The sequence below is a fragment of the Sinocyclocheilus anshuiensis genome, unplaced genomic scaffold, assembly GCF_001515605.1.
Source record: "Sinocyclocheilus anshuiensis isolate Anshui unplaced genomic scaffold, SAMN03320099.WGS_v1.1 scaffold1558, whole genome shotgun sequence".
NCBI classification, from domain to species: domain Eukaryota; kingdom Metazoa; phylum Chordata; class Actinopteri; order Cypriniformes; family Cyprinidae; genus Sinocyclocheilus; species Sinocyclocheilus anshuiensis.
This window is the reverse complement of record NW_015542412.1, coordinates 341,050-358,009: the sequence shown is the minus strand read 5'-3', so window position 1 is coordinate 358,009 and position 16,960 is coordinate 341,050. Positions and strand designations below refer to the sequence as shown.

Below are 16,960 nucleotides of genomic sequence, written 5' to 3'. Positions count from 1 at the left end.
CACACACACACACACACACACACACACACACACACACATAGACTAAATTCAGAAGAACTGTGGCAATGTCTCCAAAACTCTTCAAAAACCTTCCTGCAAAGCTACAGTACTGTTAAAAGTTTTAGGCACTTGTGTAAAAATGCTGTAGTGAAGAAGCTTTCAAAAATATATAGATATATAGTCATAGATAGATTTTTTTTTATCAATTAACCTCTATTAACTAAATCAAATCAATATTTGGTGTGACCACCCTTTGCATTTAAAACAGCTTTTGTCCTTGGTACACTTGCACATAGTTTTCCTGTAGCTTTGCAGGTACGTTTCTTGAAGCATCTTGGATATTCTGGATATATTCCGTCTCAGTTTTTTTCTGTTTCTTTATGTCATTCCAGACAGATGGATGATGATGAGATCAGATCTCTGTGTGGAGCACTGGCTGTTGTCAGACTCCTTGTGGATACAAAAATCTCGCTGGATTATTACAATTAATAGCAAAAGGAATGTTTGGAAATATAAACTGATATTTATGTATTTGAGATAAAATAAACAAATTAGGTGATTCACAAAGACATTTTTTAAGTTGGTTATTAATGTATTTTTCTTTAGTGTGATAAGATAAAGTATGACCCACACAAAGTTCTGATCTCACCATAATCAAGTCAGTCACACTAAATTTAGAAGTTGGCAACTTCTTCAATATGCTTGAAACAACCATCAACACATCATGTGTTTATCATGATAGAGATAAGAAATGGCCATATTCTTCAGGTCAGGTGCATGATAATAAACTATCTTTTCTTGTAAAGATAAATAAAGTGTGCCAGGTGTAGAAAAGGCTATCAATGGATCAAGGGATATCTAGTAACCACATCATATTTGGTCTCTCTCTTTTGGCCACTAACAATCCACATTCCTCTGTGTGTGTGTGTGTGTGTGTGTGTGTGTGTGTGTGTGCACATGGCCAAGGAAACACCCTCTGGCCATTCAGTGCCACAGTGTTGAGATTCCACACTGCTTTGCAACACCGTTAGAATTGCCATGTGGCATCATTCTGCCTGCCCTTCTGCACGAGAAAAACACCACGCCAGTGAAAATGTGTTACAGAGTATTAGCTCAGCTATAAAAAGAGGGGGTAAGATGAGCTTCACCAGAGAAAAATAAGATGCACTGCTATGTTTATTGCTCTTTCATAGACCAGAAGACTAAATAGCGATCACAGCTATGTTTAATTTAAAGGAATAGTTCACCCCAAAAATTTATTTTTTTGTGAATATTTCCTCACCCTCACTCTTCTAACCAAAATATGAGTCCATAATCCATAATAAAACTTCCTCCATTGAAAAAAGTCCATCCACTGTTGTCCTCTCACATCAAAATCCACCAGCATATTTGTTTAGAGCTGTTTCGGACTGTTTTCCTTTGTTAAGGATGCTTGATCTCTGCATACTTCTCACCTGATTCAGACCAGATGACTATTTCACTGGAGAAAGCAATACAATGGATAAAGGACTTGGTTTAGAATTAAATTAATGGATTTGTTTCTTACAAACAGTTTTTGGCTTCACAAGATGTTAATTGATGCACTGGTGTGGATAACTTGTGGATTATTGATGCTTTTATCAGCTGTTTGGACTCTCATTCTGACGGCACCCATTCACTGCAGAGGATCCATTGGTGAGCAAGTGATGGAATGCTACATTTCTACAATGAAGAAACACATTTTACATCACATTTACATCTTGGATGGTCTGAGAGTATATTTTCAGAACATTTTCATTTTCGAGTGAACCTTTAAATACCAAATTTGTAAAATTCCTTTACATTACACATTTGTCTATGCTTTTAGCTAAAGCAAATTTCTTGCATTCAGTTTTATCAGTTCATGCATTGTTAGGAAATCAAACCCATTGCCACTGCTAGTGCCATGCTCTACTGTTTGAGCTACAAAAAAAAAAGACACAGCTTGTTGACAAAGTAAATGCACAGAACTATTAAATTAATTTCAAAAGCATAACTCAGACTTGAAAAAATAGGTGAAGGTATTGAACAAATGTTACATATCAAAGTTAAATGAGAATATACATTTAAGTGAAGGCTCTGAAGCAATTAAACATTTATTACATGATCGCAAATCATTTGTTCACACCTCACGGAGGACGTTGGCCTCTCCTATTAATTTACAAGTTTAAACTTTTGAACTGCTAAGCTCTTTAATTAAGAATTTTCAGACACCATATTGCATAGTGCATGATCGGTTGCATGTCCAGTTGTGTCAGAAGCTGTGCAAGCGGGTCATATGCGGTGGGAAAAGACATTAAACATGACTGCATTGCTTGAGCGAGGCAGCAGTCAAACGCCTATCACGCTTGAGAGATCGTGACCCCTCATTTAGAGAAAAAACATTGGGCTAATTATCAAGCAGAAGCAGCTGCTCCCACGCCTCCTCACGGCACAGGCCTGTAATCTCTCGACATGAAGGACACGCCCTCACTGGAATTTATCAAATTAGGATGCTCTGATCCAGCTCCTCTGAGCCTGTTGACAGACATTTCCCCACAGCCAGCCCTGCAGGGTAAGCCAGAGATAGAGGAGGAGAGGAGATGGTTGCAAGCCACAATTATCTCCAGGCTTTGCCAATTCCCTCTCTGCTCAGTATAGAATATAGAATAATAGAGCTCAGCGCTATTCCAGGCCGTGAAACCAGGACACTCGCGGTAAGACTTCAGTTTGAAACAAATGTGATGTGGAGTCCAATAGGAGTCCTGTTTCTAAAATGCTGGATTTCTGCACCAAAACACTGGTTTAGCTACGAAATATGTCACATTTGTTCAAGCAATGGGCTTTTGTGTGCCTGTATTGTGTGCATAATACATTTGCTATTATTAAGTACTGTGTACATGTCTCACCGTCGCTTTAATGTCACCTTTTCTTCAATGCCTTAGTGGAGACCATTTTCTGTACTTCACAACTAAAAACTAAGAAACTTTAAAGTAGTCATATGGAATTTTATCAAATTAAGGACACAAAAGTTGTTTGAAAGTTCATGTTAAATTTTTTAATAATTAGTATTATTTTTTAAATCTTTGTGAATCTCTAAATAAATAAATAACTTTCATTAAAATGCCAATTCATTATTAATTCATCAAGCTCAAGGATGTTTTACATTTCATTTATTCTTTAGTTCTTAATCTACCATCGTTCTCTATTATGATTTTAATTTACTTAAGAGTACTTAAGAGTACTTAAGATTACTTAAGATTAAAATATAAAAAAATATTCAGTAAGGTAGATATAAATATGTATAGTATATTGAATAGTATATTATTTCCTTTTTCACAGATTTTTTTTTTCATTACAGTAATGGGAACTATAACGATAAATGTGTCATTTTAATAATGCAATTATGCAACGTATATATATAAAGTAAATAAAAGTAAACAATGAATTAAATTAAATTCAAATAAATAAATGTTTATATTTTTCGAGTGAAATATGATCCTCAAATATTTTTGATACATTTCATGAGGTTCACGCAAACAATTTGTTGAATCAATCCAGAGACACTTTAAAATATCTTACGTGAAGAACATCAGGAAGGAAAACACACTCGAGTTTACTGACAGATTTAAACCAACACAAAATAGGAAAGTCACTTTCAGGTTAATGAAACCACCAAACATCAAAATCCAAAAGAAAGAAAAGCTGAAACATCAGCACTTCACGTGAAGCTCTCCCAAACGCCCTGCCAGACGACCCACAGGAGACGTGAACTCCCGTCACCCTCATCTTTTTCCTCTTCTAAAGTAACCTCATGATTTCTATTTTTACCTCCCTCCTTCCCTCTTCTCATTACTGTGAGAACTCTCAGAGCAGCAGAGGAGACACTTATAGGAGCATTTGGTCCCTACCTTTCAAGGTACTTCTCAGAGAAATCCACCATTGTGTGTAAGGTGTGTGTGAGGGGTGGAAGAGCAGGGTGCTGGGACAGTCACATTCCTCTAACCGCACACAGAGCCTCTGTATCTTTATATAGCACAGGATCTCAGGGAGGCAGAACTAGTGTGAGCCAATCACAGGCCAGATCTCCACTACCACAGACTGCTGTACTGTGTCAGTGTGTTTACAACACACAAACTGTTCCACATACAGTCTGTCTGTCTTTCTACTACATGTAGCTGACAAATGTTTTTATGTTAAATTGATTGAACTATATAAGGAAGTGGAAATGTGGATATTTCAGTTGATCTGTCTATCTATCTATCTATCTATCTATCTGTCTATCTATGTAATGGTCTATGATGTTATGCACATATATACCAATCAAAAGTTTGGGGTTAGTAAGTTTTTTTTTGTTTTTGTTTTTTTTAAGAAATTCATAGTTTTATTCAGCAAGGATTAATCAAATTGATCAAAAAAAAAAAAAGTATCACCATTTCCACAAAAATATTAAGGAGCTCAACTGTTTTCAACATTGATAATAATCAGAAATACTTCCTGAGAATCAAATAGAAAACGTTTATTTCAAATTGCAATAATATTTCGTAATATTGCTGTTTTTAATTTACTTTCAATAATAAATGCTGTAAAATTAATGCAGCCTTGGTGAGCAAAAAATACTTTTTCAAAAAAGCCTATTTCAAAAACAATACAAATTTGACAGACCCCAAAATTCTGGATCTAAATTATATATCTTTTTTTATTTTTTTTATTCATGTCAAAATTGTCTAGGACATGTAACTGTTTGTAGGTTGTTGGCATAAGTATTTTGGCTTAATATATTTATTATTATCCAAAAGGTATCTGCCATTTATTGTAAATAAAGAAAACACAAGAAAGTTAGGTTTCAAATTCTTAAATAGTTATACTGTACATTTAAAAAAGTATTGTGAAACTATGACACCTGTGTGAACTCTAGGAAAACTGCCCTAAATCATCCACTAAAAAGCTGATTAAATATCATGTTTGTACATTCATGTGCCTTTTACATTAGCGCACACGCTATGGATCATTGAGACCATTCATGATCACATTCAGTGGCTTTCACCAGATGCCCAGTAATTTCATCTCAGTTGAATTTCTCTTTGAATGTAAACGCTCATAATGAGGTAATGTGATGACAGCTACTCCAGCCACCACACCTGGGAACTGCGGTCGCAAGCTCATGTTGACAGTGAAGGTTAGAGTCTGCAAATTCATTCTGTAACGTGAAAGCAGCTGTGTCCTGTGCCCTTGGGTGAGCCACGGCTCAGCTGTTTTCAGAACAGTTGAATATGCAGACTGAACGTCTTTCTCTTTCACCACAATTTCTGAACTTATTTGTTTTGTTTTCTTTGTATGTATGGATTACTTGGGTTGTTACCAACATCTGGTGAAAATTTCATGTCAACAGCACCTTTAGAAATATATTTACTGAGAAAAATGGTGGCGTGTTCAATACTTATTTTACCCGCTGTAGGTGTTCCTACGAATTAAAATAGTATTTTTCAGTGAGATACTTGACCTGACCTTTCATTACAAATGTGAGAGAGCATACAGGTAATAAATTAAGATCACTTAGGAATACTTTTATATATTGGCCAAGCTTAGATAATGACCGAGATAATGAACTTGAAAGTGAAGTTTCTGCATGTTTACCTACAGGATGTAGGTAAACATGCAGAAACTTCACTTTCAAGTTCAAGTTCAAGTTTCCCAAACAAAACTCCTGATCATCTTTTAACATTCTAAACCTTATATCCTGTTCACAAATTCAGTGTATAGTTGCTCATATGAAGCAACTATGATAAGATAAGAGATGAATATGATATGATATCAGAAGTCACTGTAGACCGAGTGACTTTTCAACCGTTGCTGACATGTTGTCTAAAGATATGTCAATTCAGGGGAGAGAAGAGAAGACATTTGGTGTCATATTCCTGTTTAATATTGTGATGTCATTCAACTAAATTAGGCTCAATTTCACATACATTTCACAAAACAGTGCTGCCCACATTCCACTCTCGCTATAACAACACTTCTGTTATTGCATATGCTGCATTGTGGGCATTCACTGAGTCATGCACAAAAATAAAAGCGTGTGTGTGTGTGTGGACTCAACTAGGCCATCCTGGTCTGGGTATAAAGAGTCCAGGAAGAGAACAATGGTTTTGAGTGTGGTAACAAAATATTTTAAATAAAAACCTCTCTGAACTGATATGTGATAGGAAAATGGAGAAGTATTGGATCAGATAAAGGTGGATGCCTGTAGGTTGACTGTCTTAGCCACTGTCCCAGTTTCCAGCTTGGATACTTTTGTAATGTTGTCTGGCTATATCAAACAATAGTGGGTGCAGTTAGAGTAAATAACCCTTGCCAACAAGACAAACTGTAAACTGTGTAAATTGACATTCTGCAAAACAAAGGATAATTAAACACAAATAAGGGTTTATTACTACAGACCCCACAACACTACAAACCATGCAGTTAGTCAACTGGTCAATCTGTGACATTTAGATTCCCTGTTGGTTTAATGTCAGGACACAGCTTAAATCACAGCTGAACTTTGGTCCGCAGTGGAAGACTTATTCACATGAGTTTGTGTCTCCAGTCTTGTTTTCACATGTGTATGAATGGAAGTGAATTCAATGCAAAGTCTAGTGTTACTGTGACTTAATGCAGCTGAAACAACAGAATCAGAACAGCTGCAAACTAGTAGTGTGTATGTGTAAAATAAACCACTCCCATGACATGTACTACTTGCACTGAGCTATGAACTTCTGATTTTAAATAATGTGGCCAGTTATTTTATGTTTATGTATGTTTTCAATGTGCTGCAGTCACCTAGTTCCCCAAACACCTCTTAAAATACGTGTCTGCAAGGAGATTAAACCATTACAACCTCTTGAGAGACAGAAGCGATATATTCAGTCAGTGGAATATTAAGTTTTAATCCCTCAAGCGGATCGGGGAAAGCAGTGGCTGCTAAACATACCAGATCATTTCACCACAGATTTGCCTAAGGCACTAGGCCTGAAAGACTAAGAAATTGTGCCAATACTCTAAACATGTCTCTTCGTGCCTGTTAAAGTTCATTTATAAATAGATCAACATGATCAATAATTGAAAAACACTGTTAATAATTAAATTTATAGACATTACATCAAATTCAAAGTTCAAGATAAATCATGTTAATGACAAAAATATAATTTTTAATTAAACAAATTAAGTAATAAACTGCATTCTCTTGAGTCTGTATGTACAAAATTTCAAAGGTTTGGGGATTGATTGATTAATTGATTGATTGATTGATTGATTGAAGTAAATTAAAGGGTTAGTTCACCCAAAAATGAATATTCTGTCATTAATTACTCACCCTCATGTCGTTCCATACCCGTAAGACCTTCGTTCATCTTCGGAACACAAATTAAGATATTTTTGATCAAATCTGAGAGCTCTCTGACCCTCCGTAGACAGCAATGCAACTGCAATGTTCCCAGGTCCAGAAACGTAGCAAGGAACTCGGAAAATAGTCCATGTGACATCAGTGGTTCAACCGTAATTTTACGAAGCTACGAGAATACTTTTTGTGCGCAAAGAAAACAATAATAACATAATTTATTCAACAATTCTTCTCCCCGAGTTACCGTCTTCCGCCATTTTGGAGAGTATCCACTGAAAGTAAACAACATAATCAGCGTTGGGGAGAAGAATTGTTGAATAAAATGTTGAATAAATTATGTTATTATTGTTTTCTTTGACCACAAAAAGTATTCTCGTAGCTTCGTAAAATTATGGTTGAACCACTGATGTCACATGGACTATTTTCCGATGTTCTTGCTACGTTTCTGAGCCTGGGAACATTGCTCTCTACGGAGGGTCTGAGAGCTCTCAGATTTTATCAAAAATATCTTAATTTGTGTTCCGAAGATGAACGAAGGTCTTACGGGTTTGGAACGACGTGAGGGTGAGTAATTAATGACAGAATTTAAATTTTTGGGTGAACTAACCCTTTAATACTTTTATACAGAAGGGATGCATTAAATCCATCAAAAGTCACAGAAAGGAATTACATTTTTAAAAAAAAAAAAAAAAAGCCAAATTTCTATTTATCAAAGAAGCCTGAAAAATTGTTTTACAGTTTCAAAAAAAAAAAAAATGTAAAGCAGCACAGCTGTTTTCAACATTAATATTTATAATCACAAATGTTTGATGAGCAGCAAATCAGAAATAAGAATATTTCTGAAGGATCATGTGATACTGAAGTCTAGAGTAATGATGCTAAAAATTTAGCTTTGAGAACAGGAATATTTTTTGTTTTGTTTTTAAATACATTCAAATAGAAAACAGTTGTTTTAAACTGTAACAATATGACTGTTTTATATTAGTGAAAGTTTTATCAAAAGAAACATTCTCTCTGGACAATGTTCAAGTTTGATTCAGACAGTTCCAGCTCACCGTTCCAGACAGTAAAAACTTTTCCTCTATTGTGTTGACCTCACTATAAGAGCACAGGGCAGTTGATGTCATGAGGAGCAGTTTTAATGCTATTGTTCTGTAGGTGTGAAAAGTGTCAATATATACCTAGAGACACTTTGGCACAATTCACACCTCACAATATAAAGGCTCAGATTAACTGTCTGTGAAGAGCTTAACACAGTATCACACATGATAAGACATTCACACACACACACACACACACACACACACACACACAAGCTCTAGTGAGCTATGACAACAACATCATAACCATCAGGGAACTGAAGAAGTTTGAGAAACTATAAATGTAGGACACAACTTTTATAGCTTCTTTTATAGCTTGTGCAACACACATAGACTGCATACAATGCTACCTTAAAATTTGGCCAAATTAGGTAAAAGGTAGTGTTTCCTTTTTTACAATTCAAATACCTAGCCAATCTAAATTCTGACTACAATCAATCTGATTTCACAATGTGCTACTACTGTCTTCAATCAAATTAAAACTGTCTCAAATACTGGTTCAATCTTATAAATCTCTTAGTAACACTTCATAATAAGGCTCCATTTGTTAACAATAGTCAACAACAATACAATGAAAAGGATTTACCTGCAAAACTATTTCCACTCAGAAACTGCTAGTAAATTTAATAAACAATTTCAAAGAAATGGCAAGTGACACATTGAATTAAACATTACATTTTGAAGCAGAAAGACTAGCATTTTCTTGTACAAAAGTACCCCAATACTATTTATTTACAACTTTGAAAAATCCAACATATTACAATGTAGTTACATGAACTAACAATGACATTTCTACAATTTCTAAAGCATTTATTAATCTTAGTTCATATTAAGTCCAATATTAACTAATACTGTGAATTATTAGAGTATTATTAGAGTATATAGAGTATCTGTTCGCTTTATTTAACTGATCCTAGCTAACATGAAATAAAAATGAAAAGTTCAATTTTTATTACGTAACCTTAACAAAGATAAATAAATACTGTAACAATGTATTGCTTACTGTAAGTTAATATTATTTAATGCATTAACTAATGGTAAGAAATGGGAGATAAAGTAAAGAGTTACCCATTTCTTCAAAAAGCAAAATTATGTCAGGGTCTTCTACCATTGCATTTGCCACAGTTGTCACAAAGTGGAAATTTCACTATTAGATTAAAAGAACTAACGAAGAACTAAAGACCAACAATGAGATTTTCTGAGAGCCCTCAAGTATTTCAAAACATCACATCAAATGATAAAATAAGTAACTTGTGGAGACTGATAACTCTCAGCAGCACCGGTGATAAACATATAATGCAGAGAAAGTGGGAATGGGACTTACAGGTTTTTGGATTTCTTCTTCTTGCTCCCGTCAGGACCCACGTCACAGCTGCATTCAGAGCCGGCACTCAGCTGTGGAGAGACCAACAGTCGGCATCGTCCAGTTAAGGAAAGCAATGCAGAATTCCAGTTCCACAAGTAGCTAAACCAAGACAAGTTAATCCTCACCGCCTGGTACAGGCCATAGCTCTACACTGTGTGTGTAAGTGTGTGTGTGACCCTGGTTTCTGTAATCCTCAGCAGCGAGTGTGTGAGATTGTGTGTGTATGTGATAGGCTCAGTTGGCCTCCAGCCATGCCTGGATTAAAGCAAGGGGCTCAGACCGTGGAGTCACATTACACTTCCTGTCCTCAGAGGGATATAATAGGCTGAACAGACCGAGGAGAAAAGAGGGGGAGGGGGAGGGGGAGCGAAAGTGGGCGGTCAGTCTGAAGGTTTGAGGCCACTTTGTATATAGAAGAATGAGCCATTGTGTGCAAGTCCCATCTTGACCCGTGGTCTGGCTGTGGCCATACATGGCACAGACCTCTCATGTTGCGACTGGACAATAAACAGCTTTTCTTGGCCCTCTCAGTTAGACAAATATTTCCCCTTCTGTATATATAATGTTTTGTATCGCGTCTGAGCTCCCTCAGGATTTGTCAAACCTCTGAAAATTAGGCCTTATCAAGCAAAAACATTGTTTCAACAAACTCTTGTGACGATGGCACATTATTCTCTAGACTTGAAAGGATTCTACTTTATTGTGGTGTACGGTGTTTAGGAGAAATGGCAAAGTAAGATAAATTGTGGATAGTTGTAATACAGGGATTTAACCATGCAAATATTAAAACAAACAAACCTACTGTATATAAATACCATGGCTGCCCTTTTTAATTATCAGGCCATATTACTTTTGTCTAGCTTGTTTGATGTTTTATAATAAAATGTTTCCTTTTTTACAGTTATAAATGAACCTGAATTTTTTGTGTGTTATTTTCATATCATTGATATACTGCTACAGTTGGGTTGATAGAGGTTAGTATAAAAAAAAAGAATAAATCCATCCAACCATCCATTTTACAGCTACAAATAACTTAGTGTCTATTAAATAAATAAATACATGTGCAAAATTTTAAGTTGTGATGAAAGGGAAGGAGCAACAAGTTTTTTATTTTGGTGATGTACGTCACAAATAAGTGTAAGTGTCACGTGTATGTTCCTGTTGAGTGCCTGTTTTCCTTATTTGGTCTTTCCTGTCCTGTCCTCGTGTGAATTCGTATCCAGCTGTGTTTGATTAATTAGTTCATTTGCTCCCAGGTGTGTCCCATTGGTGTCTGTGTATTTATAGTGTGTTCTGCCCCTTGTTCCCCGTCTGCTGTTAAATGTCATTCATACGTTCCAGTATTTGTATTCCTTTGTTTATTTAATTTAATTCTAGTTCACGTATTCTCCAGCGTCTCCTCGTTTCTTCCTTGTGAACCGTGACAGAACAGTGGACCCCCAAAACTGAAAGTAAGCGGTGCCTTTTTCCCCGTTTTTAAAAGTGTTTTGTTTTCCCGCTCGTTTCTCCCCGCTCATATGGAGTAACGAGCGAGGTTCATCGCCGTGGCTCAGGCGAGCCCCAACCCGATCATCTACGCAAAAGCAGATTTTTTTTTTCTGAAATCTTCCCCAGATGTGTGGCTTGACACAAACCTGTTTCTGAGCTCTACAGGCAGTTCTTTTGACCTCAGGGCTTGGTTTTTGCTCTGGTATGCATTATCAGCTGTTAGACCTTTTATTAAGATGTGTGGGCCTTTCCAAATCATACCCATTCAATTGAATTTGCCACAGGTTAACTTCACTGGAAGTATAGTAACCTCTATAAGCAATTTGAATGCTCCTGAGCTAAATTTAAACTATCCCAGATAAGGGTATGAATACTTATGCAATGGAATCATTTAAGTTTTTTATTTTTAATACATTTGCAAAGATGTTAAATGTTTGCTTTACCATTATGGTGTATGGAGTGTAGATTGATGTGGGGAAAAAAGTCATTTAAAGCAGTTTAGCATAAGGCAGCAACTTAACAAAATGTGAAAAAAAAAAAATGAAGGGGTATGAGTACTTTCGCAAGGCACTGTAGGTCTATAGCTCTATAGCTTGTTCACAATCATTGTTAGGAAAGGCCAGCTGATGCAAATGTTAAAGCTTTGTAAATACTATGACTTCTCAAAAGTCCCGACAGTCAAAAACCATGGGTTCCTCTGAACAGTAATTTCCTTAGTTCGTAATGTAATTAAGAAATGGCAGTAAACAGGAATGGTGGAGGTCAAGATGAGGTCTGGAAGACCAAGAAATCTATCAGAGACAACTGCTGGTAGGATTGCTAGAAAGGCATATCAAAAGTCCTGTTTGACTGATTCAAGAAGATTTAGCAGACTGTGGTGCTGCACTAAATATACCTTTGTGGATGAATCAAGTCAAGAAAAGCTTCCCTGCCTCCTCACTACAAAATTCACTGTCTGAAGTTAGCAAATGAACATCCAAACAAACATATATGCTTAAACATATGTTTTTGGAGGGAAAACGTGCAGATTTTCATTAAAAGATCACCTCTGCAACTGTTAGGCATAGGTTTGGACGGATCATGCTTTGGGCTTGTGTTGGAGCCAGTGACATGGGGAATATTTCGCTGCTAGAGGAAATAATAGATCCAATTAAATAACTGGAAGCAAATTAAATATTCTGGAAGCAAATATCACACTGTCTGTAAAAAATCTTAAAATGATAAGAGGGTGGCTCTCACAACAGAATCCTGCTCCTAAAAACATGCAGAATCCACAATGGTCTACCTCAAGATGTGCAAGTTGAAGCTTTGCCATGACTCTCAAAGTCCCATCAAGCATCACTGAAAATCTGTGGATATGCTCTCAAAAGAGCAAGACAGACTAAGAATTTACAGAATAGGATTCTTTTGCAAGGAACAATGGGTGCAAATTCTCCAGACACGAATTGAAATGCTCTTAGCTGGCTAAAATAAAAATGTACAAGCTGTGATACTTTCCAAAAGTGGTGTTTACGTACTGACCATTGTAATTATTGTAATCTTGATACTGTATATTTAATAATAAATAATGTCATTTTTTTTACTTAATACTGTACCTTTTGAAAACAGGGCATCTTCCAGTCATTTAGCTATTCATCATAACAGAAATATAGACCAGGGGTGCAAAAAATGTTGCATACACTTACAGCATTTGTATTTTTCATATAGAAGATGTATTTTTTCTTAAAATTGGCTGGGATGATTTCAGATGATGTTAGCTTCCATCTATATGTGTTTACACCAAAATCCATTAGTTTTGCTGATGTACTGTACCAAATTGGCTGTACATTAAGCCCTTGTGTCTAAGAATTTAAGAGTTAAAGTAATAGTTCACAAAATGATGTTTTATGCTATGCCTCTCTAAGCTTATTCAGGTTTACATACACAAACTTGATGCATCCCAGCAGGCAATGTGTCCCACTAAGTTTGACGTAATGAATGCCAAATGGCATTGCATGTTGTAGCCAAACAGTGCATGGAGAACGGTATTTCAGAACTGTGACAGAGAGGAAGGTTTTTGTGAATAATACTTCAATTTCGGTCTGTTCTAAATATCTATAAAATGGCTTCAGTAGACTAGAAACATGGCATACAAGTCATATGGGGGTCAATAAAATATAAGGATGATACAACATAATGAAGAAAAAGCATCAATAAATGAATTCACTAAGTAATTATTTAATATCAAGTGATGTTTGAAAAGGGTTAGGGTTAATCAGTCATGTGGTGTTGTCAACATGCAGGCCAAAAAAAACCGATATCATATAAAGCACCCTGCCAACCTTCATGACTATGTCAACTCTCCAAAACCTAAGGATATGTATGAATATTTTGATTAAAAATATCAAAATTTTCTTTTATAGACTAGTTTACATCACTGATGTGTTTACTGACTTTGTTTAAAGAACTGGATTGTATGCTTTCTTGGAAAAGAGCACAGTCATATTTCAGACTGATTGGAGTAGATGGTAGCAGAATTAAATTTAGTTCATGGGTGAACTATTCCTTTAAAGCTCTGGACTCAAAAGTAGCGGTGACTCAGAAACTAAACATCCATGTGCTTTAAAGAGAGCTGCTCAGCTTTGCTTCAGGAGGATTTCCCTACAGTTTATGTACAAAATGTTGTTCTCCAATGAAAAGAGCCCACTAAAATGTCAAGTAAAAACATTAGAATGATACTGACGTAAATGCACACACACATAAAATGACGTTAGAGGAAGTCCATTAGTGTGTGACCAGCAGGCTTCTATAAAACATTCATGTGAAGCCTTCAGGTGGATTGTAGATGTAACAATATTTACCCTAGTGTTTCTCAACAGGATGTTTATGAATTAGAAATATGTTTCCATCACTTGCCAAGTAAGGCAATGTCAATTTTTGAAAAATATTGTTTCAAAGGAACTTTACAGAAAACTATTCTTCTGCCATGCAGTGAGCAAGCCAAAACCAACTGTGGCAATAAATAAATAAACAAATATAAGAGAGTTAGCTTAAAGAGAGTGATCAACCTTTAGAGGAACCAGAGTCAGCTATCATCTGGTAATAAATGCCAAATTTCTATCTAGATATGCAGTATCTAGCATGTGCAATACTAGGCACATGTTAATAGAAAATAGAAAATAATTTAAAACCTGTAAGGATAATGTTTAAACCGTAAGGATAAGGCTTCATGAACTGGTTGATGTATAGTCTATGTTGGGTGAAGCGCTGCTCACTCTCTGGCTAGTATAGACTGTAGTGTCAGATTGCTATGTAAACAGTTCATTGCACAATTCATGTCGCTATAGCTGTATTTATTTATTCCAGAGCAGGTGGGCCATATTCTTAGCTATGGTGACGTGTGTGTATTGGCACACTAAAGGGTGGCCATAGTTATGTTCCAATACAGAAGACTACTGAACGTCACAATTGTTCATCAACTGGACTGTTTTTACTTTTTTGGTCGCCAGGTCATTGCTTATCAGCTGCTGAGGTGCTCTGAGTGCTTTTAACCTAGATCCTGCTAGAGTGTTCTGGGTGGTTGCTATGGCATTACTTAAATCCCTAATGCAAAAATAATACAGCAGGCATCAATAATATGATGTTTGCAAACTTCAATAATACTTTCATACTGTATGAGACTGTCAATAATGATGGTACTATATGAGTAATATCCTGTGTGTGTCCTCAATGCCCTTGTGAAAAAAAGTGTGTTAATCACTTAGGATACTTGAAATATTAAAATGTTATTTAAAAAACTGTACTTGCATATTATACAGTATTAATGTAAAGGCCACCTAAGTGTACTTAAAGAGAGATGCTTCCATGACGGTTTCATAGTATATTTATTTTTCACTATAAGTAATAAAAAACACTCTTAAGTTAAACTAGTTGCATTTAATATAAATTGATAATATATGTTTATTTTTATTACAAACAAGATGCAAAAGTTGTCTGAAAACCTCACATTCAGTTTGAATTTGAGTATATTTTTTTAAAGCATATTATTTCAGTAATAGGCACTCTTTTTAAAAGCAAGCTAAAATGTACTTCTTTTTCACAAGGACAGTTAAGTCTTTAATTGTCACGGAATACTCCAAAACAAGAAGATCCAAATGCAGCATTTAATGAAGAGTCCAAAAAAACAAACAGAGTAATCCACATCAGGGCAAAAACAAAGCAACAGAAAACATGTAACAGTAAAACAATAATCCAGCAACCAAAGAAAACTGGGTTTATATGTGGATGAGATAACAAGGTAAATGAGACACAGCTGAATGTAATGAGACTAGATAGTCAAAGCAAAGGGTGATGGGAACTGAAGTTCAAAGAAACAACCAAATACACAAAATAATGATCTTTAAAAAAGCATCATATGACCCCTTTAAGATAAGCTGAATACTGTTGACACTGTAAAAGACCCTGAATCCCAATCTCTGGGAAAACACTGCTGGTTCATGTCCTCCTGTGCATACCACAAAACACATGATCAAACCCTCTGTCTGAATCTCTCCCAGCATGAGCCGGGTTTGCGCATTGGCCCTGAGCTAAAAATAACCTACCCACATGGGCCGCACCGCAGAGAAAGAAAGAGAGAAAGAAATCAGGACCAAAAAGGGAAATCTGTTAGGAAACATGTCGAGAAAGCTATATTAAAGAATTAAAGACCGAAGACAGACACATTGAGGAGTCAATGATAGCATTAGATTATACATCAAATCCCACATGGCTAAACTGCTGATACTCTGAACAGCCAGTCGCATGAAACATAGAGAGAGCTGGCATGATTCACTTTACTCATTATTATGATCATTATGAACAGTAGGTGTTTTTCCACACAACTCTGGAATTAGTGCTAGAACTAAAGTTCCTTATGGAAGTATACCTGTTTTAATCAACTTCTAACAGTGTTTTTACACTGAGGACACAGGGATGCAAGAACTTTGCTTAAATTAGCTGACATATGTGTATGTGACGTAATATAACCGCAACCTTAACCAACACCTTAACTGAGTTCGATGCGCCAACAGCGAAGCTGGCTCAAGCCAAAACAAATCACAACAGAAAGTTACTTTTAAAAGTAATGCATTACAATATTGTGTTACTCCATAAAAAAGTAACTAATTAGTTAGTAATAATTGCTATGCTCACAGAAACACGGTGGTTGTAATGCTGATGAAGCTACGACAATTGTATTGACCTATTATACTCTTCACGATCTCTGTAAAAGTCAGGGTGAAAAATACATAGGTAAATGGATTGTGTGTGCACCTGTAAACCAATCTGAACACATACTGCAGTCATACGTAACCATGCATGTAATTACATACAATAGCCTGCTTTATAATGCACTAGTTCTTTATACAGGGATATATTATTAGTTTTGCTGCTCACTCATTCCATTATGCATCCTTCTCATTCTAGACTGCAGCAGTGCCTGCTCACTTTTTCAGCAGCCATGTTTTGGAAGTATAAAGATAAAAACAATGGATAAATATAAAACTGTTGGTTTAAATAGGATAAGTATGTATATTGTAACAATATGTTTGACATTTATTACAAAATATGCATATATATATATATATATATATATATATATATATACAAATA

General features: G+C 35.7%; 1 protein-coding gene across 3 annotated transcripts in view; it reads right to left on the bottom strand.

Annotated features, from left to right (window-relative positions):
• The window catches only part of LOC107693410 (regulator of G-protein signaling 3-like), a 176,254-nt gene that overhangs the window by 9,006 nt on the left and 150,288 nt on the right, over window positions 1–16,960 (bottom strand). For all 3 annotated transcript variants that reach the window (XM_016492794.1, XM_016492796.1, XM_016492795.1), the window contains exon 13: window positions 9,803–9,873. In XM_016492794.1, coding sequence (XP_016348280.1) covers window positions 9,803–9,873 — 71 coding nt within the window. The remainder of the gene's footprint in view (window positions 1–9,802; window positions 9,874–16,960) is intronic.